Here is a 21,969-nt window from a genome sequence, read left to right as displayed (position 1 = left end):
CATTCAATTTCATTTGTACAGTGTGAGCCCAAGATTGAAGGTTGGTTATGCAAGAAGAAATGTTAGCTACGAGATTGGTGAGGTTTGCATCGGTCTCGATGAGGACCAGGATATCGTCGGCGTAGGTGTAGAGTGTTTCTAGGGGGGATAGGTGGAGAAGGTTCAGGGAGGACATATAAATGTTGAAGAGGATGGGAGATAGGGGGGAGCCTTGTGGGACTCCACAGGTCGGTTTCCATGGGGAGGAGGAGGAACCATGTTTGGTGACGGTGTAAGAGCGAGAACGTAAGAAATTCGAAAACCAGTCGAGGACTGTAGAACTGATGCCTATCTCGGAGAGTAGGAAGATTAGAATGTCATGGTGGACGACATCAAAGGCAGCAGAGAGGTCGAATTGAAGGAGAACGGCAAATTTTTTATGAGAATGAAATTGTTGGATCTTCGAGATAAGGGAGGCCAGGAGGGTTTCGGTACTGAAGTTGGGTCTGAAGCCGTATTGATAGGGTAGGAGGATAGAGAATCTTTCCAGGTAGGCTGAAAGTTGGGAGGAGACGATGGACTCTAGCAGTTTGGTTAGGAGCGGAATGTTTGCTATTGGGCGATAATTAGATGGGGCGGAGGGGTCTAGGTCAGCTTTCTTTAGTAGGGGGGTCAGTGCAATGCGTCCCATTTCAGGGGAGAAGAGGCCCGATAATAGGGCAGAATTTATGAGTATAGTGAGAGAGGAGATGGCCTGAGCGGGAATTTTCTCAAATAGATAGGATGGGAATGGGTCCAAGGTGCAATTGCAGGATTTCAGTTTCAGACAGAGTTTGAGGACCTGGGAATCGGATACTTGCTCAAAGGTGGTCCAGGATCTATTGACTGGGATGGGGGTGGGGACCTTTGTAGTAGGATCGGGGGAGGCGGCCACCAGAGGATTGTAGGAGACTGCAGGAGGGAAGGAGCTTCTCAAGGCGGTGACCTTTCCGTTGAAGAAGTTTGCTAGTTGATCCACTGATGGGGAGGAGGGAAGAATAGAAGGGTTGGTGTTGGGGGTTAAGGAGCGCCAGATATGGAACAGCATACTGTTCTGGTTTTTCGATCTGGAGATCTTGTCACCATAGAAGTCTTTCCTAGCTCTTTTGAGTGTATTGTTGTAAGATTTAATGTTGACTCTCCAGATTTGTTTATCTGTGGGAGATTTCGATTTTTTCCAGATGCGTTCCAGGGATCGACATTTTTGTTTTAGCGCCCTGTGTTGTGGGAGGAACCAGGGGGCCTTACGGGAGTAGGAGATGGTTTTGGTGGAAAGTGGGGCGAGAGATTGGTAGGTGGATTCTGAGAGAGTGGTCCAAGTGTGCCAGTTGGTTGCAGGATCTGATGGCTTAGGCTTGGATGGGAGATTGTCAAGAAATTTGGACCAGAACTGGTCATTTGAAATTTTCTTACGGAAAGTAATGGACTTAGAGGACTGCGGAGAAGTTCCAAGGGGGGACATGAAGATGGGGAGACAGAAAGGTTCCTAGGAAGTGGTCGGACCAGGGAACGTGATCCCAGCGGACGTCGTCGGTTGAGGTTTTGTAATCCGTGAGATCGAGGAAGCTGATGAGATCTAGAGAGTGTCCTTTTTCATGGGTTGGAGAGGAGGCGGGGGGGGAGAAGCCGAGAGAGATGAGGAAATTATTGAAATCGGATGCATCTTTACTAGAGGTGTCATCAAGGTGGAGATTGATATCTCCGATGATCAGTAGTCTATGGAACTTAAGGAAAGCGTTAGATATGGTCTCGTAAACAAGTTCGGAGGAATTGCTCCAGGGGGTGGGCGGACGATAAAGTAATAAGATACCTAGTGGGTGAAGATGGAGCTCATCATTGATAGAGGCTAACATATATTCTAGTGAATGGTGGCTGCCTTTTTCGAGGAGTTCAACATTAAAGAAAGATTTGTAGAGGAGTGCCAGTCCGCCTCCTTTACGGTTTAATCTAGGAGAAAAGAGGCCTTGGTAGCCCTGGGGGCAAATCTCGTTTTGAGTATAATAATCATCTTTTTTGATCCAGGACTCTGTGATACAGAAGAGTCCAGGATCAAAATCTGTGAGGAGGTTTTTCATAATTTGGGTCTTGTTGCATACGGATCTGGCGTTGCAGTAAAGTATCGGGACTGGGGTTAGAGAGTCAGGGGCATGGTTGGGAAGGTTGGCAGGGGGCACAGGCTTTAGGTAGGCTAGGTTGGCTTTGCGGGATTTATGTTTGTGAGAGTGACTTCTAGTGCGTAGCAGCGTGGGGATATTTAGGCTGGGGCAGGTATTAGTGACATTTGGGGAGTCTGGTAGATTAGGGGAAGAGGGTTTTAAGCAGAGGGTGATTTTAAGAGAAGAGCAGAGAAGGAGAAAAAAGAGCCAAAAGGGAGGCTTCATGTTTGACTTGGGGAGCCTTTTAAGCTGGGAGGCAAGGCTTGTTTGGATCGATTGTGAAGCAGTATGTTAAGTGGAGGGAATTTTTTTTTTTTTTTTTTTTTTTTTTTTTGGACAACACAGGAGGGAAAGAGTGGATGAACCAGAATCCCTGCAGTGAGAGCGGATTTACCTCTGAAACTGTCTGTCTTTTTGGAACCTGAGCAATAGGGTGTTCCACACGGAATCGTATGCGGAGGGGGCTAAATCGGAGGGATTTAGCAAGGAGAGGCTATACTGTCGGAAAGCCAGGGCCGGGAGGGGGCTAAATGAGCTAGTGGGAGGAGGGTGAACCTTTAGGGCTAGACAACCTTTAGGGCTAGACAACCATTATTTGATGAGTAGTTTGACTGTGCCACTTGCAAATGTCGTATCTGATAAAATGCTGAAAAAATATATCTATCTATAACATAAATAATACTAATGTCAAAAACAAAAATGTGTCAATATAACTATATGGAAATGGAAATAAGTGCACTCAGTGTTCCCACCTTCGGTCAATTAAACTGAATTAAAGACCGATAGCCCAGAGAACCATCTTTGTCACTTCATCTCATCCAAGTAATAAGAAAAAGAAAACTTTGCTGGTGTGTGAACTAAGAAACGGAGCCATTGGAGCAGCAGCCAATAGGAGCTCGCCAGCCCTGACAGACTCTAGGCCGGGCACCAATGGGCAACGAAGGAGAGGCCCTACCTGAAGCTGCTGGTAGGGGTCCTGCAGCTCCTCCTCCCAGTCCCTCAAGCAGTCATTAAAGGTCGCAGAATTCATCACCAAGACTCCCCTCCGTCCACCAGCACCCTAGAAACCCAACCACTTCCGCAACGCTACCAATGGCAGAGGAGGACGGACGCCTCCTTACGTTCAACCAATCGGAAAGAACGCCGTCGGAGCCCCGCCTCTCAAGGTCTCGTTCACTCATCGTGAACACTCCCCTCCGTCAGAAACCCAACCACTTCCGCAACGCTACCAATGGCAGAGGAGGACGGACGCCTCCTTACGTTCAACCAATCGGAAAGAACGCCGTCGGAGCCCCGCCTCTCAAGGTCTCGTTCACTCATCGTGAACACTCCCCTCCGTCAGAAACCCAACCACTTCCGCAACGCTACCAATGGCAGAGGAGGACGGACGCCTCCTTACGTTCAACCAATCGGAAAGAACGCCGTCGGAGCCCCGCCTCCCATGGTCTCGCCCATTCATCTTGAATACCTCCCTCCGTCAGAAACCCAACCACTTCCGCAACGCTACCAATGGCAGAGGAGGGCGGACGCCTCCTTACGTTCAACCAATCGGAAAGAACGCCGTCGGAGCCCCGCCTCTCAAGGTCTCGTTCACTCATCGTGAACACTCCGCTCCGTCCTCCAGCACCCTCGAAACCCAACCACTTCCGCCTCCTTACGTTCAACCAATCGGAAAGAACGCCGTCGGAGCCCCGCCTCTCAAGATCTCGTTCACTCATCGTGAACACTCCCCTCCGTCCTCCAGCACCCTCGAAACCCAACCACTTCCGCCTCCTTACGTTCAACCAATCGGAAAGAACGCCGTCGGAGCCCCGCCTCCCATGGTCTCGCCCTTTCATCTTGAATACCTCCCTCCGTCAGAAACCCAACCACTTCCGCAACGCTACCAATGGCAGAGGAGGACGGACGCCTCCTTACGTTCAACCAATCAGAAAAACCCCCCCATACAATTTAAGCTGACAATGAATGATGAATGGGCTGTAAAGTAAAAGATACATTATTTCAAATACAATGGCGCCATCTGGTGGATTGGGAGCGGGACTGACAATAGATGTGCACTTTTGATGAAAAAAATAAATGGTCAAGTTAGGTAACCCTAATGTTAGCCCAAGGCAGGGGACAGGGTTTGTGGGAGGGCCCACAAAAAAAAAAACAAATTTTGCTGCAAACTCTAGGGGCCACAGCCTGTTGAGCTGGCTCTGGTCGCTTCTTTATCCTGCGTCTGCACCGGAAATGATTGCCGGGTTGGGCCTCACTTTTGCACGTACAGTGCTCCGGTGCCAATAGCTGGTAAAGAGCGCAGAAATAGAAGTTGCTTACCTGTAACGGTAGTTCTCCTTGGACAGATGGATCTTACAGCCACACAAGTGGGGGTCGGCTCCGTCAAGGGGACGTCACCCACTTGTGTGGCTGGAAGATCCCTGTCCAGGGAGAACAGAGCTCCACGCGCTAAATCTTGGTTTTTTTTACAGTGCAATATGCCAGGGCGCGAGCCGCTGTTTAAAGACGGGCAATTGGATGTCCCCATCAAGCGGCCGCTTCTTGCTGGCCAATGAACGTGTGGGTGGGCGGGGCAGAACGAGTTCCGCTCGTGGGAAGTGGCCGCTGTGGCTTTTGTCTCGAGAGCGATGGCTTGTAAGTATTCGTCTGCCTCGCGTTGGGGGACTGTGACATCCATGTAAAGGGCAATGGGGGCAAATGGACATTTCCTGCGCGCGGCCTGGACTATTTTCTCAACTTCCTATATTATGCAATCTTTTTCCTTGTTTAATGTATAACTCTAGTCGCACTTTTATTTATTTATTTTTTTTAATTTGAACAATTTTAGGCAATTATTCGTCTTAGACGTTGCACATAGGATTAAAGCTGAAAAGTGACGGTTTAAGATGCTCGTCCTACTTACTGATGGAGCATTGGGAGGGTCCCTTGAAGGTTGCCACAGCTATGGCCAACTTGTACTCGATGGTTCCTGATGTTCAATAGCTCTTTGTTCACCTAAAGTGGATCAATTGATGGCACAAGTTACAAAACACACTTCTCTGCCTAGTGATGCGAACCCCCCCCCCCCCCCCCAGGGTGGATGGAGTCCTCAAAAGACAATGTGAGGCCTTTTTGGGATGGAAAGTGGTGTTGTGTTGTGCTCCTCTGGTGGAAAATGATCCATATCATAGAAACATAGAAAGATGACGGCAGATAAGGGCTACAGCCCATCAAGTCTGCCCACACTATTGACCCTCCCTATTAAGTCTAATGACCCCCTTAAGTATAATTGTAATTATACTGCCACTCTGCTGACCCGCTCTTTCAAGTCTATACCCTAGTGACCCTATCCCTTGGCATGACCCTCGTAGGGATCCCACATAGGTATCCCATTTATTCTTGAAGTCTGAGATGCTGCGTGCCTCGATCACCTGCACTGGAAGCTTGTTCCAATGCTCAATCATTCTCTCCGTGAAGAAGTACTTCCTGGCGTCTCCACGAAACTTCCCTCCCCTGAGCTTGAGTGGATGACCCCTTGTGGTCATCTACAAGTGCTATTTTCAGGGGTGGATTATGTTGTAGATCAGGGCTGCCCAAGTCCGGTCCTCAAGATCTACTGGCAGGCCAGGTTTTCAGGATATCCACAAGGAATATGCATGAGAGAGCTTTGCCTGCCCTGCCTTCTTGGTATGCAAATCTCTCTCTAATGTATATTCATTGTGGATATCCTGAAAACCTGGCCTGCCAGTAGATCTCGAGGACCGGACTTGGCAGCCCTGTTGTAGATGCTCTCTGCTGCTCCTTGTGACCTTGGGCAAGTCACTTAATTCTCCACTGCCCCAGATACATTAGATTGTGAACCCACTTGGACAGATGAGGAATATTCTTGAAGTACCTGTATGTAAACCGCTTTGAGTGTGGTTGTAAAACTACAAAAAGGCGGTATACAAGTCCCAATCCTTTTTAGATAACATTTTCAGGGTCATGAGTAAGTTTTCTGCTTATTCTGTCTCTTCCAGTTAAATGGTCTGGATCAAGCAATGGGTGGGATATTTGGCTTCTAAAGCCACATTGATAGGGGCTAGTGCTATTTGGAAAAGGGGCAGGATGATATCATGTCCAGTGTGATAAATCGTTGCCCTAAGTCTTTGCCAGACAACGTACTCACGGGGGGTCAAGTTGTTTGTCTTTTGTGGCTCGTGACAGTTTTCGTTAATTTTCAGTGGGATTCTTGCACAGAGATTGTTTCAAGGTTCTCTGCATTAATTTGGAGGCTTCAAGAGAGCTCAAACCTCTGGCTTGCACCCCGCAGCAATTTCTAAGAAATCCAAATGACGCTGGGACTAATTGAACATCCATGTGGTTGTTGGCAAACTGGGAGGCCTGGGACAGGATTGCTCAGACCACTGGGTGCTGGACATCATTCAAGAAGGCTACAAGTTGGAAGGCCAGAGAAAGTGATCAGGGTTCACGCAGTTCAGTGACTACTGGATGTTCGAGTCATAGAATCTGTAACAGCTGAAGAATTGAACTTAGGAAGATACTCCATACTTTATCATGCCCAAAAAAGACTCGAATGATTGGAGATCCTAGATTGAAAGCTAGTCAATACAGCACTGAAAGTGCTCTGATTCAGGATGAAAACTGTTCAGTCATAGCTTCAGTGGTGGGGGAATTCATAGCCTTTCTGGATAGAGAATGACACGGGGAAAAAAATCTGTCCCCATCACTGCACCGTCCCTGGCCCACCATCCTCTGCACCGCCCCGTCCCCGTCCCTGCAGCATCCATATATGTCTTAGTACTGCAATATTTAGCTTTTTCCTTTCTTATAAATCAAAGTTCTGGCTGCTGAACTAGAGAAAGAGATGTTCAGCTGGTAGGGCTTTGTTTATAAATTTTTATCAACACAACTAATATACTACTTTATCCTAAAGCAAAAAATAAATAAATAAATAGAATTTTTTTTTCTACCTTTGTTGTCTGGTTTCTGCTTTCCACATCTTCTCATTCAGTTCCTTCCATCCACTGTGTGTCTTCTCTCTGCGTCTTCCATTTGCTGTTACTGTGCCTCTCCCTTCACCCCTCCCACAATTGGTCTAGCACCCATCTTCTTCCCTCCGCTCCCCCATAGTCTGGCATCTGTCTTCTTCCCTTCCAGCGTCTTCTCCCCACTCTGCCTTCCACATTTCCCTTCAGGGTCTGTTCCTCTCTATCCTCTTTCAATGTCTGTTCTATTCCTTTCCACCACCACCCTTCCCTCCCTACTTTACCATCTGTTCCTTTCTACCACCCTTCTTTCATATCTTCTATCAGTCCCCCCACCATCACTAGCAGTCTCTCTTCTCCCTTACCATGAGCAAATAGAACTTCTGAAAATTGTATTGCTGAGGCATTATTTCTAATGCCTCAGCATTAGACATCAATTTTATAATTCTTACTGTCTGCTCTGATTTCATTCACAATTTGGTTTGTGTTGTGGCTGAGGATTCCATGAGGCATTTAACCTTTTCCTGTCTCTTGAACTGTGATTTCAAGTTGATTCCTTCAATAATGGAGTCTCACGGCAGTAGCAGTTTTCTCTTTTGGGCTCTTTTGACATTGTTTACATTTGTTTCTGGTCTTCTTTGATGAGGTCACTTCAGAATCTATTTCCAAGGAAGAGAAACTTTTTCCCTTTCACTCCCTCCTTCCTTGTGTGAGCCGGGAACACGCGGTCCCCGCAGCCCCCACCCGCACGCCGGCTTGATCGTTTAACCAGCTTCCTCTCTCCACCTCATCTTAGTTTGCCGGCTTTCTTTTTCGGCGACCGGCACGCTTTCAAAGAGCCACGCATGCGCGGCTGCTCAAAGTTCAATCTTCTGCTCTGCTGCAACTTCCTGTTTCTGGTTGGGTCAGAGCAGAAGATTGAATACTGAGCAGCCGCGCATGCGCAGCTCTTTGAAAGCGTGTCGGTCGCCGAAAAAGAAAGCCAGCAAACTAAGGTGAGGTGGAGAGAGGAAACTGGTTAAACGATCGAGCCGGCGTGCGGGCGGGGACTGCACGATCCTTGATGCCTCACTGTGGTGACAAGATCATTCACCGCTCCACGGGGCGGTGAATGGCCTTGTCCCCGTCCCCGTGGGTAAACCGCCACCGTGTCATTCTCTTTCTGGATCTGACAAGAGGCTTATTTACCCATTCCCATATTTCTGGATCCCATGTACTGGGCAGACATTACCAGTTCTTGGTGCTCCCATTTGGTCTGGCAGTGGCACCTTGCACATTTACCAAGGTGGTCATTGCAGCAGTGCACCTGAGCAAGGTATTGATACAGGTACATCATCCCTGCTTGGATGATTGGCTGATCAGAGCTCTATCCAAGATTGAAGAAGAGAGCTGTAGCACAGATTATCCAACACCTGCAGGATCTGGATTTGATCATTTGTTTTTGCAAGAGCTACCTGGAGCCAACACAATTCCTGGAGTATGTGGGGAACTGCTTCAGCACAGTAGAGGACTATATGTTTTTTCCTTCCAGAACCATGCGCCAGATTTCAGAGATCCTATCGATGCCAGCTCTATTTATTTATTTTCAACATTTATAAATGCTTGAATCTAAGCCATGTACAAACTATGGTATGGTGCTATCTACAACCATAGAGGTGGTTCTTGGGCAAAAGCTCATTTATGCCTCCTTCAAGACGTGTTATCACATTGGTCGCCGCAGATGGATTTGCTTCAGATGCTGCTGACCTGGACAGAAAGATTGCATTAGTGTTGTTGGCTCCTGCCGGAGTCCTTGGCAAAAGGCTGCTTCGTATATTCTCTTGCAGTGTTAAGTAGCCAGGTGGGGGTGAGATGGGGAAATTTGGTGGTGGGGAAAATTAAATGTGCACTATTTTATTAGTTAATTATTATTAAGAAATAAAGACAATACTTTTCAAGAAATCTCTGAAAAAGACTTAGGGCTCCTTTTACTAAGCTGCGGTAGTGCTTATAGCGAGCGCTAACCTCCGCGCTATGCGGAAAAACTAACGCCAGCTCAAAGTAGGCGTTAGCGTCTAGCGCAGCTTAGTAAAAGGAGCCCTTAATACCGCAAGTTCCTTCCCCTATTCCCTGAAGCAACATGATCTACTCTTTATCTCACCTGGAAATGACCAGATACTTTCTTTTGTAATCCGCCTTGAACTGCAAGGTAATGACGGAATAGAAATCTCTAATGTAATGTAATTAATTATTTTCCAGTGCACCAATATTACTTTTTTTAAAAAAAGGTTTGACACTTGTGAGGATTGATGATATGTAATTTTTCTGCAGGGTTTCTGCTATTTTAGTGGGCTAAATGTGTGTATTGAAAGTAGTATTATGTATGTTGTCCTCTGAACCATTGTGAATATTTTACTTTGTAAACCACTTAGTTATAGGCGGTCAAGAATTTTAGAAATAAATAACATTTTCATTAAATTTAAGAAGTATCCAATTCAGGATCCTGCAACCCTAACAAAAATTTTGAATAATTCCTGGAGTACGTGGGGAACTGCTTCATCACCATGCTAAACCAAGAGGCACAACTATTGTTGCTGTCAGGAAGAAAAGTGAAAACAATGAAAAAAAAGTATGGGAAACCTAATGAAGAAAACAAAAGGGGGGAAGGGGTGATATCAAGACATATATTAGCGTCTAATCTAATCCATAAACGCATGGACAGATTTCAACCAAACTTGGTACACATATTACTTACTATCGGGGGAAAATTACTTTGTGGGTGGGAAGGGGGTGACGTAAAAATTATCAAAAATGACAGATATAGTTTTTGGGCTCACTGAGATGAATACTGACATTCCAGATGCCATTTAAGTCCAAGTTCATCCCCATAGAAAGGGACATTCCTGTGGGACATGTGTGTGTGTGTATGGGGTGACATGGAAGTGGGGTGGGACATGTAAGGAGGGATATTTGGGAATTAATAAATATCTGGGCAATGCTGGGTGATCAGTTAGTTCCTCTAAATAAGAAAACTTTGAGTGTGGACTTGAATGAAGTTAAAGATTATTCTTGTCTGAGTACGATTGGCATTCCGTTCCACAGTGTCGGAGCTATAATGGAGAATATAGATTTACTTGTGGTGTCATAAAAGATTTCACGAATCAAGGGGATAGCAAGAAGGTTTTTGAGAGTTAGATTGCAAATTTTTAGAAGAGGAGTAAAGTTACGAGTTTGTTGATGAAAGCCAGAGAATTTGAGAGTTTGGTTGTGATCCGATGAGAAATGGGTAATCAGTGAGCTTTTTGGAGTAGAGGGGTCACGTGGTCATATTTTTTTAGCTTTATGGATAAGCTTAATGGCAATGTTTTGGAGAATTTGAAGTCTGTGGATTTCTTTTTGTGTCAAACCTTGGTATAGGGAGTTGTAGTAATCTATCTGTGAGATAACAAAGGAATGAATAAGGATATTTAGAGAAGGAGCTACAAAGTAACCACTGTTTTCCAACACATGGATCGATATGATGTACATATACTAACAATAGAAATATTTAGAAAGAAACTCCATAATTGACACAAAAATAAAAACTCACTGGGTTCGATTCAGCCTATGGTAATCAGTGACCTTAAAACTGCTGACCACCATAGGCTGAATATCAAGGGGATGGGATTGGCTGAGTCTTTTTACTGTTTCATTTTTTCCCCCTGCATACCCAGTTTCTTCTCATTCTGTTAATTTTGTGGAAGTTATTTTCCCCCAGACACAGAGTTGAAAATGGTGCCTCTCAATGGTAGCCTTCCCTGGATCTGAGTAAAATGTCTCCACGGCCAGGGGTGGATTGAACATAAGCAATGCCTCTGCTGGGTCAGACCTGAGGTCCATTGTGCCCAGCAGTCCGCTCACGCGGCAGCCCAACAGGTCCAGGACCGGTGCAGTAATCCTCTATGCAAGTGGATTTGCTTTCCCTTAATGAGTATTAGTAATATACATCAGATGGGTGGCTGGGGGCCCATGAGTCTTATTTCTGTCAGTAAGCCCCTGCCAATGGCATACATAATAATAATAATAGGCTCATCCTGCCCTGGATGGGAACACTGGAGTTGTTGAGAGGTTTAACAATGAATCTGTCTGCAGCAGGGAAATTTGTGTATTGGGATAAGCTGATCTGGTTTTGTGCTTTCCCAGTGACATCCTTGGACCAGAAGCCCATGTCCAGTGATGCCATGAGGTAAAAGCAGGATCAAGACAGCCTATCTGCGGAAGTCTGGCATTATCATGTAATTCTGCTAGGAATCGTAACGGAGCATCTATCTGTGTATTTTCTTATAGCCAAGCTTCTGAGAGGAGTGCGTGCAGATTTTGTGAAAAACTGTAATCTTACAGTAATCATGTTGATAGTGGATGATCTGCAGACATATGAAGTGCTGAGATCTGCTGAAGCAGAGCATATCATTGAGGAAAATATGACCACCAGTGACAAAGCCCGCACCCTGATTGACATTGTCATCAATAAAGGAGACCATGCAAGCACTGTCTTCGTTCAGAGCCTCCAAGAAAGAGACAAGTACCTTTGCACAGATCTGAAGATCCACATCCCATCAGGTACAACTTGATGTAGAGCCAGCTACCTTGTAAAAAACTTGCCTAGGGAAATGTGGGGCAATGCCAGCCACCAATCATAGGCACCTGGTATAACAGGCTTGGGGAGGCTAAGTCTCCCCAGTCACAAGCTGACCTGACAACCAGCCTCCCCAGCAAAGCACTGTGCAATGCCAAGGGCCTATTAATAGTAGCTGCAGCAGCAGCATTAATTACTTGGGTTCCTGCAGTGTGGTGGTGATGACGGAGGCTTTTGCTCTCCCTCTAGTTCAGTGGTCTCCAACTCAAACCCTTTGCAGGGCCACATTTTGGATTTGTAGCTAATTGGAGGGCCTCAGAAAAAAATAGTTAATGTCTTATTAAAGAAATGACAATTTTGCATGAGGTAAAACTCTTTATAGTTTATAAATCTTTCCTTTTGGCTGTCTTAATAATAATATTGTAATTTATAGCTAAAGAGACAGATGATCAAGATACTGTTTTATTTTACTTTTGTAATTATGATAAACATACTGAGGGCCTCAAAATAGTACCTGGCGGGCCGCAAGTTTGAGGCCACTGCTCTAGTCCTTTTGACTCGCATGCTACTGCTGGTAGTGGTCTCTGCTCTAACCATTACACCAGGCCTGCCTTGGGGACTTGGCCTTCCTGCTATGACTAATCCTGCCTCCTCTGATGTAACTTCCTGCTTCTGTGAGGGTGGGACGGGTCATAGAGGGAAGGCAAGTATCCGAGCTGGCCTGCTGTGATTGCTAGATTGCACACTGCTAATGATAGCAGAAATAATAAATAACTTGAAATGATTGCTAATGCAGCAGAAAAATCATCCAGTGTGATATTATTCTTTAAGAAGGCAATAGATTTTTTTTTTGTTGTAAATCTTTATTCATTTTACAACTTACAAGTGTAGTACAAAGTAACATTTGAACTTGAAAACATCACTTGATTTTCTATCAAAATGCACATAAAGTAATCAAATTTAACCCCCTCCCTCCCGCCCCTACCATACTCTCTATCCAACCACAATATATCATATAAAAAATGTATTTTCTATTAATCTAACCATTACTAAAAAAATCTGAATTCCCAACACCCCCACCCTTTCCCCCTTTCAAATATCACATAACACATATATCAAGGTCCTTCAGTCTGTTCAAATCAAGTAATGAAAAATCAAAAACTATCTCCCCTTCCCCTCTTTTCATTTGTACTATTTTGGGAAAAATGATTCTTACTCATTACAATAAGTTGTTAATGGCCCCCACACATCTTGAAATTTATTGAAATTTCCTTTCTGAATCGATATTATTCTTTCCATTTTATAAATATGACACACTGATTCCACCAAAAACTATAATTCAATCTATTCCAATTCTTCCAGTTAGATGTTGTTTGTTGTATGGCAACTCCTGTAAGGATAAGTAAAAGCTTATTATTGTTGGTAGAAATTGGCTCTTCGCCCTCATTGACATGCCAAATAAAACTGTATCATATGATAAGGCCACATGATTTTCTAACAGACAATTTACTTGGCCCCATATTGATTTCCAAAAATTCAAAATAAAAGGGCAATAGAACAATAAATAAATGATCTAAAGTTCCTGCTTCGAGATTACAATGCCAACATTTATTAGACTTAGAGCAATCTAATTTTTGTAAATGAACAGGGGTCTAGAATGCTCTATGCAACAGGAAAAACCATGCTTGCCTCATAGATGCTGACATTGTACATCTCATCCTCCAAGACCTAATTCGTGGCCATTGAGACGCAGTAATTTGATGCTTAATCTCAATGCTCCAAATGTCCCTAAAGACAAGTCTTTGGTTTTTTATTCATAAATCCAGATATTAATTTATACCACTGTGCGGCCTGGTGTCCCAGAAAGTCCGCCTGAAAGCACAAGAATTCTATATTGATTAAGATTTTTCCATTCAGGGAACCCTGCCTGAATGGCCTGCTTCAGTTGCAACCATCTATAACTTTGTGAGTTATCAAGTCCAAATTTTTGTTACATCTGTGAAAAATCAAGCAGTTTACCATTAGATATAACATCATCTAAAATATGTATACCTGCTATAATCCAATACTTCCAGACGACCTTAAACCCGCCAATTTGAATCTTTGAGTTCAGCCAAATAGTTTGATTTGTAGATTTTTGTATTGGAATAGGTGTTAAATTATTGACATCTTATAGTTTTCCATGTATCCACTAATATTCTGTTTTCTTTATACGCTCTAGGCATTTTAATACTAAGAACATGGGAAAGCCTGAGAGGAAACAAAAGTTGCCATTCCAACTTCAACCAATCTGGGAGCTTTTCCATGAACTCTGGGAAGACCCAATACATACCCTGGTGCATAATATAGGATTGATGATACCTATAGAAATTAGGAAAATTTACCCCCGCCCTCTGCAATTGGCTTTTGTAAAGACACTAAGGCAATTCTAACAATTTTACCCAGCCAAATAAATTTTGTAAGAATACTGTTTAACTTTTTATAAAAAGACCTCTGAAAAAAAACTGATATCATACCCATTTGGTAACAAACCACAGGCAAAATCATCTTAATAGTTTGGACTCTCCCCCACCAAGACAGATGTAAAGGATTCCATTGCTCACATAATTCTGTTACCTTCTGTAATAAACATTTTTCATTCAACTTCACTGTTTCTTCCAGCATATTTTTTATCCAAATACCTAAATATTTTATTCCCTCCTCCTTCCAGTCAAAGGGAAATGAATAAAATAAACCTTTTGTACAATATACATTGGGTGGAAGAACTTCTGATTTGCTCCAGTTTATTTTATATCCTGAAAATTTCCCAAATTTCTCTATCAATTCAAGCAAACATGGAATGATTGTTTCAGGATTCCTCAAATGAAGCAATATATCATCTGTATAAGTAGAGACCTTGTATTCCCGATCAGAACGAGGAATACCTTGTATCTCCTTCATTTGCTGAATAGCTAATAACAAGGGTTCTAATACAAAATCAAAAAGTAAAGGAGACAAGGGCCAACCTTGTCTAATCCCCCTTTGCAAATTGAAACAATTCGAAAAATTATTATTAATATATAATCTAGCAACAGGGGAGCTATACAATGTTTGGATCATTTGTATAAATCCTTAACCTATACCAAACCAATCCATTGCTTGATACATGAAGGCCCATTCCACCCGATCAAAGGCCTTCTCTGCATCCAAGGATACAGAAAAGGCCGGATCCTTCATGGCTTTTGTTAAATATAACATATGAAAAGCCAACCTGGTGTTTTTGGAAGAATGCCTCTGAGCAACAAACCCTGTTTGGTACATACCAATTATATAAGGCCAAATGTAGAGCCAAAAGCTTAGCCAATACTTTCGGTCCCTCTAATAATTTCAAAAATTTTAAACCATCTTTTTCTTTATCTAAATAAGGCTCAGAAGAATAAAGAGCTTTATAAAAATTTAAAACTGTTTTAAAATATGTTCAACTTGATAATTAGTATCACCTTTCTCATCTTTGATGGCAATTATTTTTGTCCTTCTTTTTTTTGCTTTAAGATAATTTGCCAATAATCTTCCCGCCTTATTTGAGTTTCCATAATACAAAGCTTGTTGAGAAAATAAATCACTTCTTAACAACTTAGAAGAAATCTCAGTATATTTACATTTAGCTTTTAAAAGATTCTGCAATGTAGAACACTCCCATTTATTAATCAATTTTGATTCTAAAAGCTTAATTTCTTGCTCCAGATTGGCAAATTGTTTTTTGACCTGTTTCCTAAGATATGCTGAATAAGAAATAATTTGTCCTCTCATGGTTGCCTTAAAAGCAATAGATAAGTGTCTGGTGGGGTGGAAAGGAGCAGGAGTTGGAGTGGGGACTAAAGGAGGGATTAGAACTGGAGTGGGGGGAAGGAGCGAGACTAAGAGATAAACTGGAGGGGGGCTGTGGGTGGAAGATAACTTGCTTGCTAAATGATCTTTGGGAGAGAAAGCTGACGGTGCTGCACTGAGTGATGGTGCTCTTGACTGAGCTGGGGAAAGATTATAGGAAGGCGAGCAGGAGGAGGAAAAAAGCAGGACTCTAAGGGTGAGATGTTTATAGGTGTGAATTTTTTGGTGGTGGAAGGCGGAAAAGAGCTTGCTGAACTAATGGGGAGGAGAGCTGAAGGTGGTGTTCTGATGGTATCAGAATTAGATTGTGTGAGCTCTTAAGCAGAGACTGACTCTTGCATGTTAATGTACAATGTGTGCATCTGGTAAGTGTAAGCTCTCTTAAGCAGGGACTGACTCTTGCATGTTAATGTACAGTGTGTGTGTCTAGTAGTGCTATAGAAATAAGTAGTGGTAGTAGAGGACTGATGGATGGACAGGCAGGCAGATAAGAGGAAAAAATGAAGACCCTCGAGTAAGAGATGAGTTATAGATGTGAACGCAGGGGGAAGGGAGAGAGCAGCTAGACTGGGGGAGGGGGCGGCAGAGAGGCAGGTGGGGAAGGGACAGGAAAAGAATCTGGACTGGGGCAGGAGAAGAAACTGGGAAAGATGCTGGATGGAATTGAAGAGAGGGAGAGACACTGGACTTGGGAAAGGAATGTTAGGAAGATAAGACAGATGCCTCAGAGTAGGATCATAGGGACAGGGAAGAGATGCTGGGCATGGAGAGATCATAGGGATGGACACACAAGGGCAGTGCTGGACAGAAAAGGGATGGGGGACAGGGCAATGCTGGATATGGGGGAAATGCAGATCAGATCCATTTGACATTTCCTCTCTCTCCAATTATGGTTAAGAGGCCCTGTCCCTTACCCCTTTAGATTCCCCAAATAGCTGGTCACTGACTGCCAATGCCACCAAGCAGATATCCAGGGTAATAGTCATCCACCAAACTAGCAGGGTTTTTTGAGATATTGTGAGTGTAGTGGTGAATATGATATACTATGTCTCGCCATACTATGTTTTGTCATTTTTTATATTACATACTTTAACTATGTTTGCCATCTCTATTAGACAATAGTTGCCTTTCTATTTTATACCATACAATGTCTGAGAGTGTAGTGCAGGGCTTATAACTACAGCCTCAGGATTCTGTGATTGTGGGTTCAGACCTACATTGTCCCCTGTGACCCTGAGCAGGCCACTTGGTACCCCATTGCCCAGGTACATTAGATAGATTGTGAGCCCACTGGGACAGGTAGGGAAACGTGCTTGAGTATCTGAATAAATTCAGGTAAACTGTTTTGAGCTCCCCTGGGAGAACAGTATAGAAAAATGAATAAATAAATAAGAGAACAGCACAGAAAGGGGAGAAGGTGAACACAAGGGAGGTAGTGCAATTCCAAACAGGGTAAGGATAGTACCGGAAAACAAATGGGGGAAAAGTGCAGTATTTGCGCCTAGCTGTCTTCCATGGAAAGTGAGGGTTCTGCCATTGTTTTTTTTGTGTACTTGTAATAAAGAAATGTTATCCCAAGACAAACAGGCAGCATATTCTCGCACATGGGTGTGACGTCACTGACAGAGCTCTGGTATGGACATTTGAAAAGTGAATTGCAACTTTAAGTTTAGAAAGTTCACGATCAGCCCGCACTGCGCATGTGCACATGCCTTCCCGCCTGACAGAGACATGTGGTCCCTTCAGTTTTCTAGTTTCTGTGGAGCAAAGAAGATGCATCTTTCAATGGCTGTTGAAATTTTTTTCTCTTGCTTGCCTTTCCGCTCTTGCGGATTGTGACTTTTTTGTCACAGTTCTCCTCTTTTTTTTTTCTCCTTTAAGAAAAAAAAGAAACCCACTTTTTTCTTTGCTGTCACGGGCTTTGGCCCAGCAGGGCCTTATGGACACTTTTCGCCATCGAGTTTGATTTCTCGGCGGCTGTCTTCCCGGCCATGTCCCGCCCCCTGACGGGTTTCAAAAAGTGTGGTTGCTGTGCTTGGGCCATCAGTGTCTGGGATCCCAAGTACCATTCCGACTCCTGCTCCCGTTGCTCTTCCCTTCAGAAGTACACTCTCAAAAATCAGTTGCTTCAGGAAAAACAACTCTTTGGTGCTGCACTGGAAACGGAGCTCATCTCATCTCCGACACTGTCTGCACCGACCAAGACCGCACTGACCAAGACAACACCAAGGGTGGATCCACCAACTTTGACTCCGATGTCACAGTTCACCATGTCTCTGGGTAAGTCGACTAAGAAGCCTTCCCGTACTCCTCCCGGGACACAGGTCCAAGCTGCAGTGAGTCAAGTCCTGCCGACCTCGCATAAGTCTTGCAAACCCCTGGCTCCGATATCGGTGAGTGCCTCCTCTTCGGCCTCATCATCCCTGGACTGTGTTGATCAGCCATCCGTACCAGCCAAATAGAAGCAAACAGTACCAGCACTCTCCCTTAAGCATAAGATTGATAACCTGCTTCGGGAGGAATTAGGAGAGCATTTTACACTCTTGGCGCTGGCTCACCTGTTGGCAAGCACGGCACCGACTCTCCAGGAGCCGGTCTGGTCTAAGTTGTTCATGGCACTGACCACTCCTCTCACTGCTACTCCACCGGTGCGGACATCTTCAATGCAAGACTCGAGCATTCCACTTCGGTACCAATCCTCATCGCTTACATCTCCAGAGGCTGCTCTGGCATGGTCAGGCAAAGTCTTTCGGTACTGCTCTCATCATTTTCTTTTCAGAGATTCAGATTTATTGGAGGATACTGAGCCTGAACTTCCATCTACTACCGATGAGGACTCTTCTGCTTCTGGGTCACCTCGACATTCACCTACCAGAGCTGTTTCTCCTTCAGAAAAACTTTCTTTTTCCAAATTTTTGAGACAGATGGCACATGATCTGGATGTTTCCTTGGAGGCCGATTCCAAATACAGTAAAGAGTATTTGGAAACACTTGATTATGATCTTCCTCCTAAAGAAATGTTAAAGTTTCCACTCCATGCCATTCTGAGGGAAACTTTCTATAAAAACCTGGAGACTCCTCTCTCTGTGCCAGTGGCTCCTAAACATTTGGAATCTCTTTATAAGATGGTACCCTTGACTGGCTTTGATAAGCCTCAATTGCCCCATGAGTCTCTCGTGGTCAAATCCACTTTAAAGAAATCCTCTGGGGAAAGTGTGTATGCATTCGTTCCTCCTGGTATAGAGGGTAGGGCAAATTTGGCAGACATCTGTACCAAAACTCGATGTTGACAAACGGAGCATCCAATTATACTTTTTCTTTTCCTGTTACATGAAGTATTTTCTTAAACAAATTTCATCATTTCAGCAGTATGTGCCTTCACATAAAGCCAACAAATTTCAATCTCTGTTTTCTACCTCTCTGCAACTTCGAAAGTACATGGTGAGATCTGTTTGACATTTTTGAACTCTCATCTTGAGCAGCAGCTATGTCGGTGGCGATGAGACATCTGGCATGGTTACGTGTTTCAGACCTGGACGTTAACCACCAAGACCGTCTGGCCAATGATCCATGCCTTGGAGATGAGCTCTTTGGAGCCTCCACTAACACTGCCACCCAAAAGCTGTCAAGTTTCAAGTTTTTATTAATATTTGATGAATCGCTTATTTAATTTACTAAGTGATGTACAACTTCATAAAAACAGGGTTGTGGAGACAAAACAAAACAACTTCAGACTTACAAAATAAGACTAACATGAATTGTGGAGGATAGGGGGAAAAGTTACAATTCCTTGTTAAAGCGGAAAAACAGGAAGGGAGTAAACGAGAGGGAGGGTAAAAAAAAAAATAATAATTTTTTTTTGTCCGCTCATGAAACCAGATGAGATGTCCTGGTTAAGCCTAAAATGAAGCCTCCACCTGCTCTGCCTTTTAAGCCTGCTTCTTCTTACCAACGTAGATATGTGGCCAAGCCTACTCCTCCGGCACCTCCCCAGCCTTGTAGACAGCGGCAACAGCCACGTCAACAACCTAAACAACCGGCTGCTCCTCAAAAAACTGCTCAGCCTTTTTGACGTGCTCCTTTAGAGCATAGCCAACATACCTCTGCTTCTTTCTCTGCCTCAGCCAATAGGGGGATGTCTCTTTCTGGGAGCTCATTACATCGGATCTTTGGGCCCTCAACATCATTTGCCAAGGGTATATTCTTCATTTTCACACCCTTCCACCAGATCATCCTCCAAGAGAGTCTGCTTTAAACCCGACGCAGTCCTCTCTTCTATTTCAGGAGGTTCAATCTCTCCTTCTCCTCAATGCCATCGAGGAAGTTCCTCCCTCTCAACATAATCAAGGATTTTACTCCCGATACTTCTTGGTTCCCAAAAAGACAGGAGGACTACGACCCATTATGGATTTCTGAGCTCTCAACAAATATCTTGTCAAAGAGAAGTTTTGAATGCTCTCTCTCACCCTATTCTATCCCCTATTGGCTCAGAAGAAAAGGCTATGCTCACTGGACCTTAAGGAAGCCTACACACTATTACCAATTTATCCGGCTTCCAGAAGATAACTTCGCTTTCAAATCAGTCGTCATCACTACCAGTACAAGGTTCTTCCGTTCGGCCCGGTATCTTTTCCCAGAGTCTTCAAGAAGTGCTTAATTGTAGTGGCAACAGCCCTCCAATCCCATGGTCTTTAAGTGTTTCCTTATCTGGACGACTGGTTGATCAAGGGTTCATCGTCTAAGGAGGTGACCCTGATGACGACTCACACCATTTCTTTTCTTCAGACCTTGGGCTTTGAAATCAATTTTCCAAAGTCCAACCTCCAACCGTCTCAACGTTTTCAGTACATTGGGGCTATTCTGGATACTACTCTCATGAGGGCGTTTCTTTCTCCAGATCGCCTAACAACCTTGTTTCATCTCTGTGAACAGATGTTTCAGCTACAAACATCTCTGCGAGATGCATGATGGTTCTCCTAGCTCACATGGCTTTCATGGTTCATGTCATCCCACTAGCCAGATTGCATCTTCGCATTCCTCAGTGGACCCTCGCTTCTCAGTGGTGTCGGGCGACAGATTTGCTTTCACAGTATATCTCTGTAACCTCATCTCCACTGGTGGATGACCTCCTCCAATCTATCCAGAGGTCTCCTTTTCCATCTTCCTCCGCATCACCAGGTACTCACGACAGATGCTTCTACCTACGCCTGGGGAGTGCACATGAGCGGTCTTCAAACACAGGGTCATTGGACTTACAAATAACGCAAATTTCACATCAATTTACTAGAGCTCAGAGAGATATATTATGCACTGTTTAGCAGGAACTTGTCCAACTTTGTCTTGAATCCCTGGAGCTATCCGCTCTTACCACAACCTCTGGCAATGCGTTCCAGAGATAAACTATTCTCTAAATCTACCACACTGACCAAGGTCCTCAAATTCAAGGACACATCTTCTATGTTTCTATTTTGCACTCAGAATCTCATCTTCAGTCACCAGACAATGAAACAAATTCACAGAGCATCTCCAAATTCTCCTGACAGCACTGGAGCCTCATGGCCTTCTGACATGACAACATTCTTGGAACCCATCTTGCACTCACCATGGACATGCCCAACTTTTCATGAATTATTTTCCAAACTGTACCTGCTGAGATTCCCATTTCTTCAGCTATTCGGAAAGCCTTAATTTGCCTGTCTGACAAAATTAAATCCCCGACTTTCTTGCACATTTCTGTGGAAGTTGCTTCCACAGGCTGTCCAGTGAAGGTCATTTTCAATGGACTCTACCCCACTTAAACTGCTTGCTCCAAAATTTTACTTTGTAGGATTATGGGTCAGACTCACCATAAACTGCAATCATACGTTCATGGATCTCATTTGGCTTTTTCCCTTTTGTGAGACATTTTATCCCTGAACGGTGCTCCAAATCTAGCAGTTTCTTACTTGAAATACATAAGGACTCTCCTGACATTCTGTCTCTTGGAATGTTAGATTTGCATTGAGCTGCAACTGTGCATGAGTAACCTTGAGGTGTCGCAACATGCACAGACTTGTTTCAACACGCTTGCTACTTTCTTTCATAGGTAGATACATTTTGAATGTTCAAGTTTAGGAATAGTGTGAAGGACTAATGGAAAGAAAATTATCAGGCAAGGCCTAATTTCTCCATATACATACAATGATTTTATATATTTATATTATTTTTTTTACTAGCTTTAGGATTTGGTGAAGAGTGTTTCAGAAGAAACACATTGGTTAACCTCATATTAAACTTGAAGTTGAAGATACTGGAATGACACATCTGCAAAGATATAGTGAATATGGGGTTTCGAAGTCTCCCCTTCCTAATGTAATGAATAATTTCA

General features: G+C 43.9%; 2 protein-coding genes across 5 annotated transcripts in view; one reads left to right on the top strand and one right to left on the bottom strand.

The window, feature by feature from the left end:
* TMEM120A (transmembrane protein 120A) overlaps nt 1-3,362 on the bottom strand; it is a 59,458-nt gene extending 56,096 nt beyond the window's left edge. For 2 of the 4 annotated variants that reach the window (XM_033922488.1, XM_033922487.1), the window contains exon 1: nt 3,130-3,360. In XM_033922488.1, coding sequence (XP_033778379.1) covers nt 3,130-3,204 — 75 coding nt within the window. In that variant the 5' untranslated portion in view covers nt 3,205-3,360. Of the gene's footprint in view, nt 1-3,129 lie in introns of all 4 variants that reach the window. The other 2 variants (XM_033922486.1, XM_033922485.1) reach the window with 2 other exon arrangements.
* Nucleotides 3,363-4,611: 1,249 nt separating this feature from the next.
* Nucleotides 4,612-21,969, top strand: part of LOC117348733 (caspase-1-B-like) — a 64,330-nt gene continuing 46,972 nt past the window's right edge. Inside the window, exons 1-2 of the mRNA XM_033921136.1 lie at nt 4,612-4,808; nt 11,447-11,719. Of these exons, the coding sequence (XP_033777027.1) occupies nt 4,802-4,808; nt 11,447-11,719 (280 nt within the window). The 5' untranslated portion in view covers nt 4,612-4,801. The remainder of the gene's footprint in view (nt 4,809-11,446; nt 11,720-21,969) is intronic.

This window comes from Geotrypetes seraphini, chromosome 15 (assembly GCF_902459505.1).
Source record: "Geotrypetes seraphini chromosome 15, aGeoSer1.1, whole genome shotgun sequence".
Classification (NCBI taxonomy): domain Eukaryota; kingdom Metazoa; phylum Chordata; class Amphibia; order Gymnophiona; family Dermophiidae; genus Geotrypetes; species Geotrypetes seraphini.
Note: the sequence above shows the minus strand (reverse complement) of the source record. Positions and strands in the feature narration are given on the sequence as shown.